Below are 17,468 nucleotides of genomic sequence, written 5' to 3' on the forward strand. Positions count from 1 at the left end.
ATTCACTGAGATAAGACACACAAATGCCTTAAGCACCCTGAAGTTAACCAGAAAAGCTTTCTGTATACATATCAAAAAAGTCCTCCAAAATAGAATCCAGCCAGCTCCTGTTACGTCATCTTCCACACAATCAGTCAGCTAGCACATTCCACAGAGGAGAAAGTGTTAGAGAAGGAGGAAAAGAGGGAAAGGCAAAAATAAAGTCAGGTTGTCCTGACTGATGATGTGATGCTGAATACAGGGAAGCTTTTTTCTAACAATTAAAGCGAAGGGGATTATTGATTTCCAATGGAGCTCTCGAGTGACTTGCTGGCTGTCACAATGAGGCCCGGGGTAAGGTGACCATGTCTCTGCTCAACGTGATAAACCTTGCATGTCATCAGGTAGGGAGGACACGGTGTCCCCCTTCCACCCCAACCTCTCTGCCTCACAGACTGCCGCTACAACATTTATCATGGTGTGATGTGGAATTATGGAGCACTTCATTTAGTAATGAAGTCACCAAGGAGTTGGCAACTGCAGCCGGCACATACCAAAACAGAAGTGAGTCAAAGTTAGGAGCCTTTGAGTACACACATTTTAAGTTCAGATGCTCATAAAGACACCAATTCTAAATGTGCAATATGATTTTTTTCCAGATGACACCTTGGCCAGCAAGGCAATCATGCACCTCAATGTGTAGCTTTACAGGCATCATGGGAAGTGGTGGCAACCTAAATGAGAGGTCAACTCCAGTCTTACTCCGGCGATAAACAACCATAAATCAGAAGACGAGCTGTCACTCGAGTAGATCCATCATGGGCCAACCCACAGCGCCTAACACATGCACGCACACCGACACTCACATGCTTGTACCACGGCGAGGAAAATAGAGAAAAGGCCCATGCAGATTGATTGGCTCTTTTAAATGAGTGGCAGTGGGGTTATGTTGATCGATTCCATGGATAATTGACTGATTCTGGTGTTGTTAGAAGTAGAGTAATGACTACATGTCAGCGCTGTGATCTGACACAGCCCACAGGCATCTGAAGTTATAGACATGGCTGAGAAAGAAAGTTGATAACATGCAAATAAATTGTATTTAAGTTTTTGCTCTCTTTGGAAATCTTTGGACTGTGTTAAAAGGGTTTAGCAACCAGATTGTGGCAACAGGTCAAAACAATGTGCTTGCTGAAAACACAGCTATAGGAAGCCATGGAAAACATCAATTTACAAAATCGACAAAATAGAAGCGCAGCCCATACTAAAATTATCTTGTTTGCCAAGCTAATTTGTGGTGTATTTATATGGAGTATGGAGTCCCAGCTGAAATGCATGCTGCATATGAATATCATTTTTTATTGTCTTGGAATAAAAGTTGATTGGAATTTTTATGGTTGAGAATTCAGCCAAATGGACAGGCTTCTCATCTAATATTCCTACACCTCCTCCGGAAAGTCGCCATTCTCAAGTCTAGACCAATCAATGAATTACCTTGTTACTCAGACATTAAAGGCATAGCCAAGGAGGAGTATGCATTTGGAAACCTTCCAGCTTTGTGACAGAAATTCACAGCTGTTCAGAATTGTCAGTTGGCATCAGGAATATGAAAAGCAGAAAACTGCAAATTCAAGATTATGATTTTCCTATAGATCTGTGAGAAGATAAAAAGATAGAAAAAAGGTCCAGAAAATGCCACTTCACTTTTAAATGAAGGACCTCTCCCTTTTGGTGAGATTCAGCCAGCTTTATTATGCAAAGAGGTGGCCACTGAGTAGAGGAAAGGACACTGATGCATAGAATGCAAAACGACTTTTAATTATTCCTGGGAAAAGAGCACAAGCCCTTGGCTTGTTTACCACTTTACCGGAAACAGCTTATGATTGCTTTGTAATTATCTCCTTGATAATGTAAAATTTACCCCCCACCTCCTTTCTGTCCACTCCTTTCCGTAGAACACCACACAAAAGTGATCAAGCACTCATCATTTAGCCCAAATGTTTTAACTTTTATTTGGAGGAGGTGGAGGGAGGGCTAATAGATTATGGGTAATGAAGCAGCTCCAGCAGTAACACAAATAGGACTTGTTGTGAAAGACACAGGCTAAGGCACGGCTTTGCTGTGATAATCAGTCTCTCTTTTGTCTCATGATAAGCTAAGAGCCTAACCTTCACCCAAAGAGCACATCATTTCCCCTATGTGAGACTTAATGAGACATTAGCCATACTAACAAATGGTGGACGAGAAAATGAAAGTGACTTTCCAGGTAAAGGCCGTTTGCCTGACCATAATCAGTCCCCGAGTGCAGCTAAAAGATGGAAACAACTCTGAGTCTCCGTCTCAACAGCTTGCTGTGGCTTTTATGACGGGCCTCCCAGGGCCCATCGAATGGCATGTAACATCTTAATATCCCTCAAAGAGAACAGGTAATCTGCTTTTGTTGTCGCCTAGTTTGCTATGATATAGACAATGCAGGTGGCCCATTTTGGCTTATAATTCGGTTTATGTGTAAGACAGAACTCAAAAACAATTGCCTGTCAGCTTGGGCATGTATGTGAAAGCCTATGGTTTATATACTGCATTGAGGGTTATCTAATGCAGAAATAATTCAAATTTGTACTATAGTCTTTAAAAAAGAAATAGAGAGCACATATTTACCATGAAGCATGGAATTTGCAATGCATTTAAATCCTATTTAAGATCATATCAATATGCATCTGGCATTACTGAAACACTGAATTGTGCAAGTACTTCTTCTTTTGTGCAGCTCAGAGTGGTTTGGAGATATGGGACCAAAGACACACGGTGGTGGATAGATAAAGAAAGGAAGTGACGAGCCGGTGCGTGAAGGGGCCCTGTTCCCCCGCCGGGCCTCCCAGCTCAATTAGCTCAGCTCATCCCTGCTTTCTGCTGATGGGAAAAATCAGCAACACCACACTGTACCATACAGTCCAGGGAGTCTAGCCCGTTAGTGAGTGAGTCAGTGTGCACATTATGCGCCTGTTCTCACATGCAGATTTTGCATTTGTGTATCCCAGTGTGTGTGTGTGTGTGTGTGTGTGTGTGTGTGTGTGTGTGTGTGTGTGTGTCTGTGTGTGCGTGTGCGTGTTGTCTCATCTCCGTTAGACTGGAGCCCCACAGTGCTCTCTGTTTCAAACACCTGAACCAATTAGGCTACACTTTAGGGTTTAAGAAAAAAAAAAAAAAAAAAAAAAACTAAAGCCATTCACATTAATGTCATAAACAGTCATGCAAAACTTAAATTATAAGAGAAGTTTGTCTGGATTCACTTACTGAGATAAAAAAATATGAACTGGAGAGAGACCAAGACCAAAAAGAAAAGTCAGTGTTATGGATTATGAAACTCCCGCCAGAGACTGGAAAGGTTATACTGTATTTCCGACACTTCTCTGCCAACAACTCTAGGCTAAGAAAGAAACTTCTTCATGTCTTCATTTTTAACTCTCAGTCAGCACCAACAACAGAAAAAAAAGATTTAAACTTTTTCTTTACTCCTGCAATCAAACTCTGAGTCGTTGTGAGAACATTTAGTGTTGCCCATACTGTGAAGATACTGTAGGTGGTCTGCATGTAAAATGTAGTGCATAAATCATTGAGATGGCCCCGGGATGTCCTTTCAGGATGTCCTAAAGAAGAAGAAAAAAGGCCAAAGTCTGAAGGAAGCAGGCCATTGCTGTATGACAGTGTATGGAGGCAGGGGCTGGGACCTTTTCAGAGATGCACATGCATGTCTCAAAAGGCAAAGTGAGATGGGAAAGAGCACTCAGTGTTGGGGAAAATAACGTGACTGAAATTGCTTGGCCAGCACATCTCAATGCCAAAATCTATTTAATCATGGAATAAGGATGGTTCCAAAAAAGGCAGTGTAATATTCCTGCATCAAAAGTGCGCGTGCCTCACTTGACATGTGACCTACAGCCACTTTATGACACACAATACATTTAACTGACAACACCAGTCTTCTCATCCACTGCTGTGACTCTTTCTAGAAATGAATACACCTCTCACACATGCTCAGTCTTCCTTCAAATCTAGCCAAGAATGCTGCAGTGCACCAAGTAACTAGCTAAACAAACAAAGTAAATACACCGATCATGCCGATGATAACATCCAAAGCGAAATGCAAGGATGAAGGTCAGTAATTGAGAGAAGGTGGTGAGATAGGAGGCACGGTGTGGTTTGTTTTTCTCCTGGCAGGGGTCCATCTGGGCGCATGCGGCGGGCTCCGGGGCGGTGTAGGAGCACGTCTGTGCAGAGGTTAAGAAAAGCAATTAATCCACAGCGGAGATAATCAAAAGGAACCTCCCCCTCCAGACACCTTGGTGGGGGAGGAAGAGAGAGAGAGAGAGAAACGGAGAGACAGACAGAGAGGGAGATGGGAAAATACTTATTTACAGGCACTGTTGGCGTGATCAAAAGCACAGGAGTTCAGCTTTGCCACCGGGGCCCTCCGTTTCAGGTGGAATTGATAACACTTCAGATGTACAATTCAATGTTTGTGAGAGTACTTTTACCTCCCGGTGAGAAGGCAAGGATTTTTCACAGTCCAAGCTGCATTTCCTTTCATCTCAGATTTTGCAAGGTATCAACAGATTGTCAATGGTGAGGAAGACATTTTCCCACACATAATCAAAGAATGTAGTCTGGAGTACCTGCACTCCCCCTGCTATGATGAGGATTCAGACAGCACAGTGCGAGAAAACAAGATTAATATCTCTGGAAACTAATATTGTGATTACATTAATTTATCTGTGAAACAAGTTCCTCACAGGGACAGGATAAAGACTGAAGATGAAGCTGAAAGATATTCCGCCAAAAAGCATCAACACTATCTTTTTTTTTCCCTCTCTCAACTAATATACAGTACGTGATGTAGTAAAAAAACTTCTCCTGCTTAAAATCTTTACATTAGATTTAACTAATGACATGACTAATTTTATAGTTCCATGGGGAATCAAAGTGTGTTGCTCCCTCTGGTGGTTCACATATCCATTTAGAATTAAAATAAATACATAATAATAATTTGGGTACATCTATGTTTATGATGTGGTCACCAAACTTGCTTTAGTCTCTGCTAAGAGACCCTGCCATCTCCTATTCTTGGTGCTCCAATTGCATTGTTAAATCTTTAAAAATTACCATGGAGACAGAACAGCTACAACTATGGCATGTAAGTAAATAAGTACCATGTTGCTATGATGTTGCGGTTTAGATTTGTCCTTTTTACGTCTGTGTACATAGCGTATCATCATCAAAATGTTGCAGCAAAAACTGGCAGACGGTTAGCAGGTCAGTGGTGAGTAAGCGGCACTTTCACAAAGTCTTGATTAGACAATTACCCATCCATATCTTGGCAATATGTTGCAAGGGAACAACACGCTTCTCATTAAACTGCAAGACAGGCCCTGCTCCTGTGGGTTGCTATCAAAAGCAAGGTGTTCAGCAGGCTCACACACTTGTTGATAAAAAAAAAAAAATAATAATAATTAATTAATTAAAAGATGTGCCAACATGGAAATTAGATACACTCTTTAGGGGGTAGTTGTAGAAGTGGGAGTAGTTCTAGGTAAACAGAGCAGATCATGGACTGAAACCATGACCAAAAGTAAGTGAGCAAGGCTGTACCGAAAACCATTTTTTGAGCTTCAAACCTTCGATGCTTTTCAATAGCGAATATTCAAAGCTTCAGTGGCGGCAGCAGCGGCGGGTAAAACCAACATTTCCGACCGCACCTGAAGGCAGATTTATTTCACGGAAAAAGAGAGAAAGAAAAGAGTGACTGCTTTGTTGTTGCAGGACACAGTCACCTGTTGTTAAACAAAATCCTGTGCAGTTCAGTGCTTGGGTTTCGTTTTTTACCTTCATAGTGTTTAAAACTTTTTTGCAGCAGCGATAGAGGCAGTTATGTTCCCTGTTACTGTACATTATGGGACTCACACGCTGGGAGTGACGAGTCTGATAGCTGTTTAATGTAACATGATTGTCCACCGCAGGGTTACGGCAGGTGGCTTTACTCCAAGATGAATCAGACTCAACTTTTTGCTGCAGGCATTCAAAACAAACAGAAAGACCTGCGTTTTTGCCATACTGTCTCACACAAGTGTGTGCTAAGGAATGCTTAGCCAGCCGTGCCTCACTGTATTGGCATTATGCACACTGCAGAGCTGTACTATCTTTACCTTTATCAAATCGCCTGACAACGACACCAGGCTGATACAGTATAACCATACAGACCTCTATACACCGACTGCTTGTTTGTAGCGGACATTTAGCTAGCAGCTAAATCCCTACAAAACACCACAGTGAATTTCAGCCTGCATGCACGTTTAAAAAAAACCAAAAACAAATATTTGAATCCAAAAATTGAAAATCGAACACCTACCCATCGAAAGAATATTTTAATATTTGGATCCAGCCCTATAAGTGTGTTTCTGACAAAGGTAATATGGCTTTTTTCAAGTTTTTCCTGCATTTGTTCATTTGAATTTAAATTTGGAATGGCCAATTCACCACATACTACATTCTTTATTACTGCTACCACGCGTCTTGGAGACAATCATGAGCCTCTGCTGATACACATGGGCTAACTCAATCCACAGTCAATCACCGGTTCTTTATTCAACATATGGAATAGACTACATCACGTTGTTCCAACAACCAAATAAACATATCAGACATTATTCACCTTATTCTCACTTGTGCCACTTCATAGCACTTAATCATGACACCCTATATAGCAGACTCAAATTAACAATTAATCTTACTTTAAATTCCTGTCAATTAACGTGGAGCACGTTATTCTATACTCAAAACAAATAGAAGTATAATGAATAAAGTGTGCCTCCACTAAACCCATTCAGGCTACAGACTCATTACACTGAAAAAAGAAGTGACTTGCATGGATCAAATACTGTACATAAGAGCGCACACAAAGGAGCTTTCATTTAACCAAGCCACAGAGTGAGTAGTAACACAACTTGAGCCTTGCTGTGATGAAATATGCTGTAGGCAGAAGCAGACACATGAAAAAAATGCATTAGTCCTTGCTGCTTCTGAGAGCATGCCTTGTTACCTGCAGCTTTTTGAAACGTCTTGAATGATAGGCTTCACCCGTTTGAGCTGGACTGCCAAGTGCTGGCACGCTTTTTGTCGAAACAAACTGAATACATTGCTTTTGAAGAGCAGGGACTGGAGCCTGGAATTCTAAAAAGACATGCACAAAATGTGTGATGAAACTTTCAGCACCACGGACAGCAGCCCTCAAGAAGGCTGTCGAGGGGGAAGCGAGTGTGTGAGATGCAGAGAGTGGAAAAAGAAAGAGATGGAGTAAAGAGAGAGGCAATGAGTTCATTTGATAATTAAGCGAAGACATCATCTTCCCCACCCTGTGCACTTCAGCTATCCCCATGTCTGCTCTTGGAAAAGTGGAGGCGCTTACCCCAACACACACACACACACACACACACACACACACACACACACGCACGCAGCAAGGACCCAGCTTTTCCACAGTTTTTCCCTGTCTCCGTTTCTTAGGCTGAATAATGCAGGGCCTTTACCCAGCGCTCAAGCATGAGTGGATAATCTGGCCACAAGGACAGGCTGTGTCAACATTTCTCTTTACTTCCTTATTTATTTATTTATTTACTTACTTACCCACCCGCCGTAGGACTTGGGGAGGGCGAGGGAGGACGTGTCCATGGCTAACAACATGCTGGCCGAGCAGATGACCTGCTTTCAGAAGGTTCATTTTTTAACGGATTTTTAAGGGGAAGAGTGCGGATTGTACCAATTTAAATTTGGGAGATTACATGCAAGCTTTTTAGGGAGACCTGTTAACTAATAATATGACACAGAAATGTAGAGCCGTAGCCGGGTTGGGTCAGTGGGTAGAGCAGGCGTACATATACTGAGAGGTTTATGCCTCGACGCAGAAGGTCCAGGGTTCGAATCCGACCTGTATTATATAACGTATCTATAGAGAAACAGCAACTACTCGCATTTGAGAAGATGAACAAGGCAATCTTGAGTACATTTTGGTCAAATTGCCTTTTGAATGGGAGTGCTAGGGGCACTTTCATGCTAGCCTCAAAATAGCTATTTTTAAAACACTAAGAAGGCTCGACACAACATGAAACTTTGCTCGAAGTATCACCAGGGGCTCTACACCTTAACGAAAGCATTGACAACATTGTTTGTGTACCCAGAGTTTACAAGTGATGGGTGTGAATCCAGCTACAATCTATGCTGCTTAGTCAATAATTTATTGTGGATGTTAAGTGTCTTAAATTTCTAAATGTGCGACGCGCCTAAATCCATTTTGTAGAACAAACTGCTGAGGCTTAATCATTGCACATTTAAAATGCCATTCACAATGACTTCTGAATCATGTTTGGGGTGGCTTTTGTTTTCTGTGCCTAAACAACTGTTACAAAATGACTCTTAGCACAGCCAATCACAGGCTTGAGCTTTAAGAGCCTAATCCTCTTTAATTTGTGATTACTTGTAATTCAAAATGGTGGCCCACTAAACCACGGAAGATATTATTTAAAAGTCTTCATCCGCTGTATTGCAACCTGGATACTGATAACAGAAAAATAAATATTCTGTATATATATCCTGAGCTCTCATGGTGGCATTCATGTAAATTACCATAAAAAAAATAAAAATCACTGTACGAATATTTTGGCATCAATCAATGAGCAAAAATTGCTAAATAGCTGAGAGCCCTCTTAGCATTCAGATAATGATTTCATTGGCATTCTTATGGCAGATGACTTTAGCCTCACACAAATTATAATGTGAGAATTAAGAGGGACTTCATACAGCATGATAAGTGTATTTTAAAAGGCAGAACTGATTAAGCTTGAGGGAAGAATTAGGTAATTATCTACAAACAGACACCACTGCTGCTCTGCTGTGCGAGAGAACAGGCCCAGTACTCCAGGATTAAAGTGCTCAGCACCAAGTCTATTCTCAACAACAACAACAACAAATTCGGCCCAAGCCAAGTTTGCATTACCTGATTTTAACACCTACCCGGCAACCCATGGGTCTCAAGACACAGGGATATGATGCGTCTTATGATCTCTACGTGAAAAAGCATCAGTCAGTCCACATAATACTGAAGATGACGCATTTCAGTTAGCTTACTTCAAAAGGAATTCTAAGTTTGTGTTTATCTCTAATTTATTTATAGAATTCCTGGCATAAGATTTATTTTGTCTACTAGGTTAATTTATTATTGATTTCAAGGGCAGGATGTTTGAGCCCTTTTTACAGAGCGCTGTGGAAGTTCGGCAAGGCAACCTTTCAGAAAAGTAGTTTGGACACAAAAGTAGCCGACCGCTTAGTCGGCTTTTCCCATTTAATTAGAACTGTAATGTCAAGCAGCAAAAGTGTGTAACAGACCTGGTAGAAAAAATACAAGAAATGTAAAGGAGGTATTCAGGACCCTTTTGCGGATTATTAATTAAACGACAACGAAGTTTTGTGAAGTTGCTACAGTACCTGCTATCATGTGCTAACTCACTCGGGACATCCTGTAACGTTACAACTTATTTGACAATTTTTTTTAATCAGAGCAAGTTCGTTGTACGCTTTTTTTTTTTACCGAAAGTGATAGCGTTATGTTGGAGAGAGTCGTGTCCTACCTGCTCGTAGCAATTCTCCCAGGTGAGGTTCAGTAGGCAGGAGGAGAACAGCTCATCTTCGGTCAGGGCATAACCGTCCATGGTGTGTGCCAGCCGTCTCGATTGGAGGAGTCTGCGGAGTTCTTATGTTGCAAAAGGAGATTGTGTCTTCTATTTGTCTTCCCTCGACGAGTGTCTCTTTCTCTGTGTCCCTCTGCCCCGCTTGCTTCTCCGTCCGGCGCTGTGGAAGCTGTCAAACGAACAGCGGCGGTGTGCTGGCTTGCTGCTTCTCCCTGTCACGTGAGCGGCTTCTCCCAAAAAATAGAGTGATGCTTTCGAGGGCGATGGTTCCCAAAGTGGGGTCCGCGGACCGCCTATAGGTGTCAGCCGCCGGGTTAAGAGTGTCCCCAACATGGTCATTTTGTTAAATTCCACTCTATAGCTAAATGTCAGGGTGTTAAAATGATGATTGTTGTTGTTGTTATCTCTCGTGTCACTCCACAAATGTGGTCCTCGTGAACATAATAAGCTAGCTAGCTAGCTTTCTCTTAATTAAATTCACCTGGTGCTCCAGCTGCAGTAGTGTTCAATGGCTGCAATTTAAAACGAGCTGGTCCAAAATCACTCCTTAGTTCACTTGTTCATTATTCCCTGCTACACTCAATAGTTTATGGTAGGCTACTAAATTGACATTCTGGACACTTTTAAATCATTAGTTACCATTTTGCATTCTCACTGACCTGCTGCTGATTTGAAAATATCATCAAATGTGCAGCAATGCATTGTGTGCTTTCTAGCAACAAGTTGTGCACATGCTATAAACACTACTTCTGTTTCATTTTGGAAACTTTTTAGGGCCCTTCTGGGCCCGTGTGCTTGAGTGACTTGGATTCACGTTAAATATTAATTTCTGATTACTTTAGACACAAAATAAGAAAGACTTCACATTTTCTTTGACTTGTTGGTGTCACTTACCTATAACCTAGAAAATCATGTTATAAAAAAAGAGTGCAGCAAAATAACTTAATATTTGTGACAATTTATATAGGCTTTGAATCAAACTTTGCGCAAGCTGGAGGGAACCAAAAAATGGACGAGAACTTGCAAAACATTCAGCTCTGAAAATACAAATGATGTATTTGTGTGACAGGAATGAAACACCAAGGTACACTGAATCACGTTACTTTTAAATGTTTTAAAGTTTATTTGAAAGTGACAAATACAACAACAATTTAATGTAAGTCCCTATACAACCATATAGTACACACACAGGTGTTTTCTCAGGACTGTGTGGGCATGTGCAATGTTTTTGAATGACATCTCCTCAGTCTCCTGTTACTTTGGGGTAACACACCTTTATTATTACTGTAGTACAGAGAAACTGGGGACATTATGTAATTCCCTGCATAACCCTGCCTAGTTTCAACCTGAGCAGAGGTCCAATCACACCAAACAAGTAAAAACAGTGCAGGACATTTAACTAAGATGAAATACTGACATGAAAGTTAAAATGTTGACCTAAAATTCTTTCAAGATGTATGCTAAAACTTCCTATTACTTCTTGAAACCCACTTTTAGAAGCTATGATGATGTGTACCTTATACTCTTCTCACTTACTTACCTGCCTTATTTGACAGCACAAAATTCAGGTTTACTTAATTTCCTTTGGGTTCAACTTCAGCCGAATTTAACAAGGTTTTGCTTTTAGCTTGGTCTGCACCACTGGTGTCTAACTTGTCCGTCTCCATCCTTCTGGTTTTAGCGCCAGTGAACACAAACTGGCCCTGCCCATCATTCACTGCAGTAGTTTCCTCAGCCTGTTTTTTTTCCTTGAATTTTTTTATTTACTTTTTGTTTTTACTCAGTAGCGGATGTGATTTAAAATGTAGCGAAGTACATTACTTCAAACAATACATGCTTAAGAAAAAGTAAAATTACAGATTATAATAAAAATGAATTTAAAAAGTACAAGTACACAAAAAAACTACTCAATAGTAAGGCGAGTAATTGCAATTCATTACTTTTCAACTCTGATCATACATTATAATTATTCAATGTCAATGTAGTATACACAACCGTATACATGTACCTGATAGGCTAAAACTAAAGGTTTGCTAACCACTTATGTGTATACTGTGCAGTTGGTCAATTGTGCCATAGTCCCTTGGCTTTAATGCAGCTTCAAAAGACGAGCCCTGCTGGTTCATATCTTCAAGAGGCTGATTTACATCTGAGCCACCAGGTGACTGCAGTAAAGGAGCTGCTGGGATAGAAAAGCAACAGTACTCTGGAGCCAGGACTACCACTGGTGTAATAGAGGGAGCTGTCTGTCCACATTTGAGTAGGACAGATGTGTACCATCTGGAGGAAGACTTTCACTGGGTTGAAGAATGGTGGAGAGGTTCTCTGTGTATGTACTGTATGCTGTATGTCTACATCCATTCAGTGTCAGTCAAGAGTTGAACTGCACCTGGGTTTGGACTATCTACATGTCAACACACGTTTTTTTTAAGATGGAAAATCCATGTTTAATGCAAAGCAAATTCAAAAGGTTTAGTTGCATAAAGCTCCATACCAAATTATTATTTAACACAGACTATGAGGCGCAAGTTTTAAACAAGCCCATTATGATGGATTAAAAGCCTGCCTGACTAAATAATTATATTCGTACAGCGTAAGACAAAAAATAGCAGTTTATGTCAGTATGTCAACCATTAGAATAATTGTAAAGCATTGTGCAAAACACAACAGAACAAAACCAGTACAATATTGTCCTACAGGATTTATTATCCACGTGCAGCCATGCTGAGCACAGAAAATCTTTTAGTTCACTGCAAACTTTACAAGGAGGGCTACTGGCACAGCTCATTTGGAGATCTGTCTTTTAGCACACTATTCATTGTGACGTGAGACCCGTGCAGTTAGACGGCCCTTTTGTTCATCAGCTTTCTTTGCTGGCCTCCTTGTTTGATCAGATGTGTTTGCCACGCATGATCTGCACCCGTTTGAAGTGTGGTCAATTGGCACAGCCCTGTGCATTTTCTTTTTCCTGGAGAAATTGTCAAGAATTCACTGCAGTAGTGAGAGTATAGAAAGACAAAATGACAGTGAATGTGGTGGTGATTGGCCATATAACACAGCCTACATATTTTATCTGGTTAATTCTCACGAGGCTTGTTAGCAGAGTCAATACTGCAAATTGTGGAATAAAAATGCATTAAATTGCTATGCCTTTGAGTAGCAATAAATAAAAGATTTTGCAAGGCTTTGAGCTTTCTGTGAGAGTTTCAGGTTTTGATTGTTGTGTTGCATATTTCAAAGGAAATGCATTATTGGGGAAAACATGTGGTCAACCAACTTGGTGCCTTGGATGAAAGCAAGCCCTGATCTGGAGGAAAAGAAAAAGACTGATGCAAGCAAAATGAAGAGTGGTTTGTTCTTTAGCCTTATCGGTCACCATCAACCATAATCTGTCCTGTGCTGTGTAGATTAATTTAAAGATTATGGAGTGCCATACATTTGCACAGTGCAGGGGAGTGCCAAGGCACAAGAGAAATCACAAATCGTAGAGCCGGCTTCCTTCTGAATATATGGCACAGCTCAGCTTGTTTGTCTACTTATGTGCCTGTCTGTATCTTCTGTGAGCCTTCTCTGATCGGTTTCTTCTTCTGCCCAGTGACACATGAAAGCGTTTCACAGAATCAAATCAACAGCCTGAGATAATTCAGTGTGACAATGTAACAATTGTGTTGGTGTGATTTTATGTGGGGATATTTCTATCATTCACACAATATCTCATGTAGGCTGTGGCAGGGAAATTGGGTGAAAGTGCAGGACAGCCACCAATCTGGCCGCGTTGAGGGGGAAATAAATGAGGTCAAATCAAATATCGTTTCCCCTCTGCCGACAGGTAGTGGCTGCACATTTCAACACAGGTGCCTTCAGTAGTTGCGTGATTCATTTCAAACTGGCAGCCCATTTTGAACATGCAGTCTACATGCCACATCTCCCCTACATAACCAATTTATCAAGCCTAACCCAGCGGTACGTGCATATACTCCCATATCACAGAGAAGGCTGGAAAGCAACTGTCATAGATGGCATGATTGAATTGTTCCCTTTCACTGTCACCAGAGGGGCTATTACTTCAAATTAGCATACAAATTCAAACCAGGACAGATGGATTTGTCACATTCCAGTCGCCATCTTCCTGGAAGATTGGCTGTGCTTGTGCTGTGTGTGATGGAGATAAGACACCTGTCTCAGCTCCGATTGGTGGCTGCGTGGGATGGGAGGAGGACTGGGTGGAGGGGGATGGATTTCCTGAAATGCTGAGGTGTTCTGCAATAAAGTTCCCTACCCACGGTCTCAAATGATGATGAGGCACCATACTGGACTCTGTGGGTGGCAGGAGATTGAGCTGTAGCGAGGTGGTGATTCACACCGTTTGGGAACATGCTGAACAATACCTGTCTGGTATTTGTTTGTGTTTGCTACCTTTGTTGAGTTACTGTCAAGGAGCCACATAAAATGGCCCCTAACATCAGCCCAGGGTGCAAGGATGGGTGTGTTATGAGCAGCTGTGTGGGGAAATGTACAGTATATCCTTGACCTCAAATAAGTTTTCAGCTCAAACAGCTAAACAAAAAGGTAGACTCCAAATCTCATTCCAACTCTGTCAGAATTCAATTTTTAATAAGACCATACAACCATTACAGATATACTGTCTGATTAAGCACAAGAAGTAGGACTGCATTCAATCGTTGTGTACTCTCATATCAGACACTCACAAAAAACAACTTGGAGACATTATAATTTCCATTTGTAATTATGGCAGTGTGAATCAATGGGAAGTATTGAGCTTGAAAACTGTTCTTACCTCAGGATCAATTCAATATACAGTAATTTCCAGATCAGCTCAAACTAATGGGTTTTCTATTGGCTTCACTTTGGAGAGACTAATCTCTCCGGCACCATTTTGTGGTTCTGTGTACGTTCCCAAGCAAAAGGCCATCCACTTAAAAACTTGTCTCCCAACAGTCCAAAAATATTAAAGCACACATGCTAATTTCCTGACTTAGCATATAACACAATATGCAGGCTTAATTTAAATACTCCCTTAGCAGGTCTCATATCTCTGCCTGCATACTTCCAGACGCTACAGAGATTGTAAAAAATGCTTAGTGGTCCATTTCTGCCTCTATCCTCAGGTCAATGTTATGTATATTCCCTTATAATTGATGTAAAGTTGAGATACAGAACAGAGGAAGGCAAGGTTATGCTATCATAAAGGCTACCTGAACAAAAAGAAATCTGGATTAGAAGCAGTTAAAGAAATTGCTTTTTAAAAGGTGATGTAAGAAACCTATGAAAACAAAATGGGGTCTTTGATTTGCCATTGTGCCCAGACAAGGTAGAGCTCAAACTTAGTTGATAAAAGAATAATATTGCTTGTTCGTGCTTCCAACTTTCCACATAGAAAGAATAGTCTATCCAGCTGGAGACACAGACTCAATCGACATCAATGGAGGCAATATATCGGACTTTGTGCAGCTCTGGTTTTTCACATGTAAATAGACTTTAATATGTAAAATTGGTGGAGGTCCCTTTTAATTGTTTATTCGCAAAATAATTGGCATATTAATCAATTGTAAAAATAATTGTTAGCTGCAGCCCTAGTAACAATTAAGTCCCATCTCAAAAAGCACGAAATCCTAGCAAGTGCAACATTTTGAGGCACAACGGCTTTTAAAATGTACTTCTTTAAAGTTGAAAGGCCTTTTAAGATTAAGAGGTTAAAAAAAATGGTTGGTCAAAAAGCGATGCAGCAGTGGCCATAACCACTTTTAGTTAGATCCTCCCTGCTTCATAAACGCCCACCTTTTTTAAACACTAAGTCCCCAATTTGTGATTTAGACTTTCTGTTAAAAATTGTACATCTCCAAGTCTGAGCTAAAATGCCTGCCAGTTATTTTCTCAGACTTGACAAAGCTCACCCAGAGCCACAGAAGACATTATACAATGTTTCCACAGACTGTGGAGTACTGCTCATGAATAATAAATTGACAATTATCTGTGAAATGGGTGGAGTGCACCTTTAAGAAGTTGCAAGTTTAATCTCTGAAAGCCGAGTGGTTATACGTTTAAGAAAACACAAAGACTTAACACACACTATTAACTGGCAGCTGCAAAGCAGCAGTAACCAGTCCTTAGAGATGGTAGGAGCAGGATGCACAGGCCTCTCACGAGTCCGGTTAATCACACTGTTCATGGAATTCACGCTCCGCCACTCACAGGCAGCTTGCTTCGTTTAAGTTGTTGACCCACAGAATGAGAGAGGAAAGCCTTCCAAGAAAGTTTGTCAGAACTCATCCAACTTTCCTAAGGAATTGTTGCTAAGGAATTCTTACAAGTTCAAATTTAACCCGACAGCCGTGGTTTGACTATAGAATTAAATACACATTCAAGTTATGTCACTGACCATTATTCTAGTTATTTTCTACACCACTGCGGTGCTAGAATGTATGCTTCTCCCAACTGCAAGCTTTACCTTACACATTAGAGAGGCACTGACACAAAGCAGTACAGCCAGAACAGGCTCCAGCACAGCAGGGATTTCACACTGATCTTCTTCTGAAACATTTGTAATTAACATTCCCCCTCACTCCAACTGTTCCTGAAGCTATCAATATCCCAGTAAGAAGATTTAACTTCCCTAAAGAGCCAGGAAACGAGCAGGATTTGGCAGGTCAAAACATGATTGCTCAGTGTGTGTGTGTGTGTGTGTGTGTGTGTGTGTGTGTGGTTGAAGTTTATGCATAGATTATCCTGTTATTTTAATGCTGACACTGGAAAAATGTTTTATTACAAAGTCTTTTTTATTAAGTTGAATAGCGACAGGAAATGTGACCAAAGTGCCCCTCTCAGTATCTCCATGACTAGAGAACATTACATTATGCCTGCCTCAAAATACAGTTTCTTTTAAATGATATTTGATCAAAAGCTTCCATGGACTTATGCCGTTTTTAGCAGGAGAAGCAAGACAACAGCCAAGAATCCCGAGCTGTGACTTATGTCTTAGAGAGGAATGCTTAAATTTACATGAAATATCATGCTTTAAATCAAAATGGTTCATGACTAAATTCCAGATAACTGCTCATTTACAGTTCATTTCTGGTAGTGCACTGCTTAACCCTTTGGGCTTCAAAAAAAAAAATGACACAAGGTGGCCCTTAAAGGACACAATTCATCAATCATCATGAAATATACATTACACACAGTGAGACAAAAATAGAATTCAAAATTAGGTTGTTGGTGGAAGTAAAATAAAATAAGACTGCTCAAATAAGTTTAGGCTTTACTTTGTACAGATGCTGAGGATGCCGTTGCAGCACATGCAAACCTTGTTAGTACTGAGTGTATTCCTTAGATGAGATTTTTGCAATGATACGCTCCAACTGTCTCTTCGCTTCACACTGGGGGAAGTTACCCATCTCATAGTACTGCGGGGCAACTTTCACCAGCCTAGGAAAGAAAGCCAGTAAACATTAGTCACAAAAATTGTCTTCAGTGTTTACTTGAAAAATAAATAAAACATTATATTTTTTAATATACAGGAAGTGATTGTGTCCAGAAATGCAGGGTATTTCACAAAAAGACAGTCTAGACAGCAGTAGTGTGATGCAGTATCCCAGATGTACACAAACAATGAAGTGATTATGTAAGAAAAACCTTTATCTATAAGTCAAGCTATCAAAATAAAATTATCACATTTTTAGATTGTTTTGTACTTTCACTCGCATTAAAAAAAAAAGAAAAGACAAGGAAATACAATTT

General features: G+C 40.6%; 2 protein-coding genes across 7 annotated transcripts in view; both read right to left on the reverse strand.

Annotated features, from left to right (window-relative positions):
• ppargc1a (peroxisome proliferator-activated receptor gamma, coactivator 1 alpha) overlaps window positions 1-10,394 on the reverse strand; it is a 280,065-nt gene extending 269,671 nt beyond the window's left edge. For 2 of the 5 annotated variants that reach the window (XM_031284966.2, XM_031284965.2), the window contains exon 1: window positions 9,654-10,392. In XM_031284966.2, the coding sequence (XP_031140826.1) occupies window positions 9,654-9,734 (81 nt within the window). In that variant the 5' untranslated portion in view covers window positions 9,735-10,392. Of the gene's footprint in view, window positions 1-9,653 lie in introns of all 5 variants that reach the window. The other 3 variants (XM_031284971.2, XM_031284970.2, XM_031284964.2) reach the window with 2 other exon arrangements.
• A 3,909-nt stretch (window positions 10,395-14,303) lies between these two features.
• LOC116039881 (pre-mRNA-splicing factor ATP-dependent RNA helicase DHX15-like) overlaps window positions 14,304-17,468 on the reverse strand; it is a 29,350-nt gene continuing 26,185 nt past the window's right edge. The window contains exon 14 of one of the 2 annotated variants that reach the window (XM_031284977.2): window positions 14,304-17,156. In XM_031284977.2, coding sequence (XP_031140837.1) covers window positions 17,039-17,156 — 118 coding nt within the window. In that variant the 3' untranslated portion in view covers window positions 14,304-17,038. The remainder of the gene's footprint in view (window positions 17,157-17,468) is intronic. The other variant, XM_031284978.2, reaches the window with a different exon arrangement.

Source organism: Sander lucioperca, chromosome 17 (genome assembly GCF_008315115.2).
Source record: "Sander lucioperca isolate FBNREF2018 chromosome 17, SLUC_FBN_1.2, whole genome shotgun sequence".
NCBI lineage: Eukaryota > Metazoa > Chordata > Actinopteri > Perciformes > Percidae > Sander > Sander lucioperca.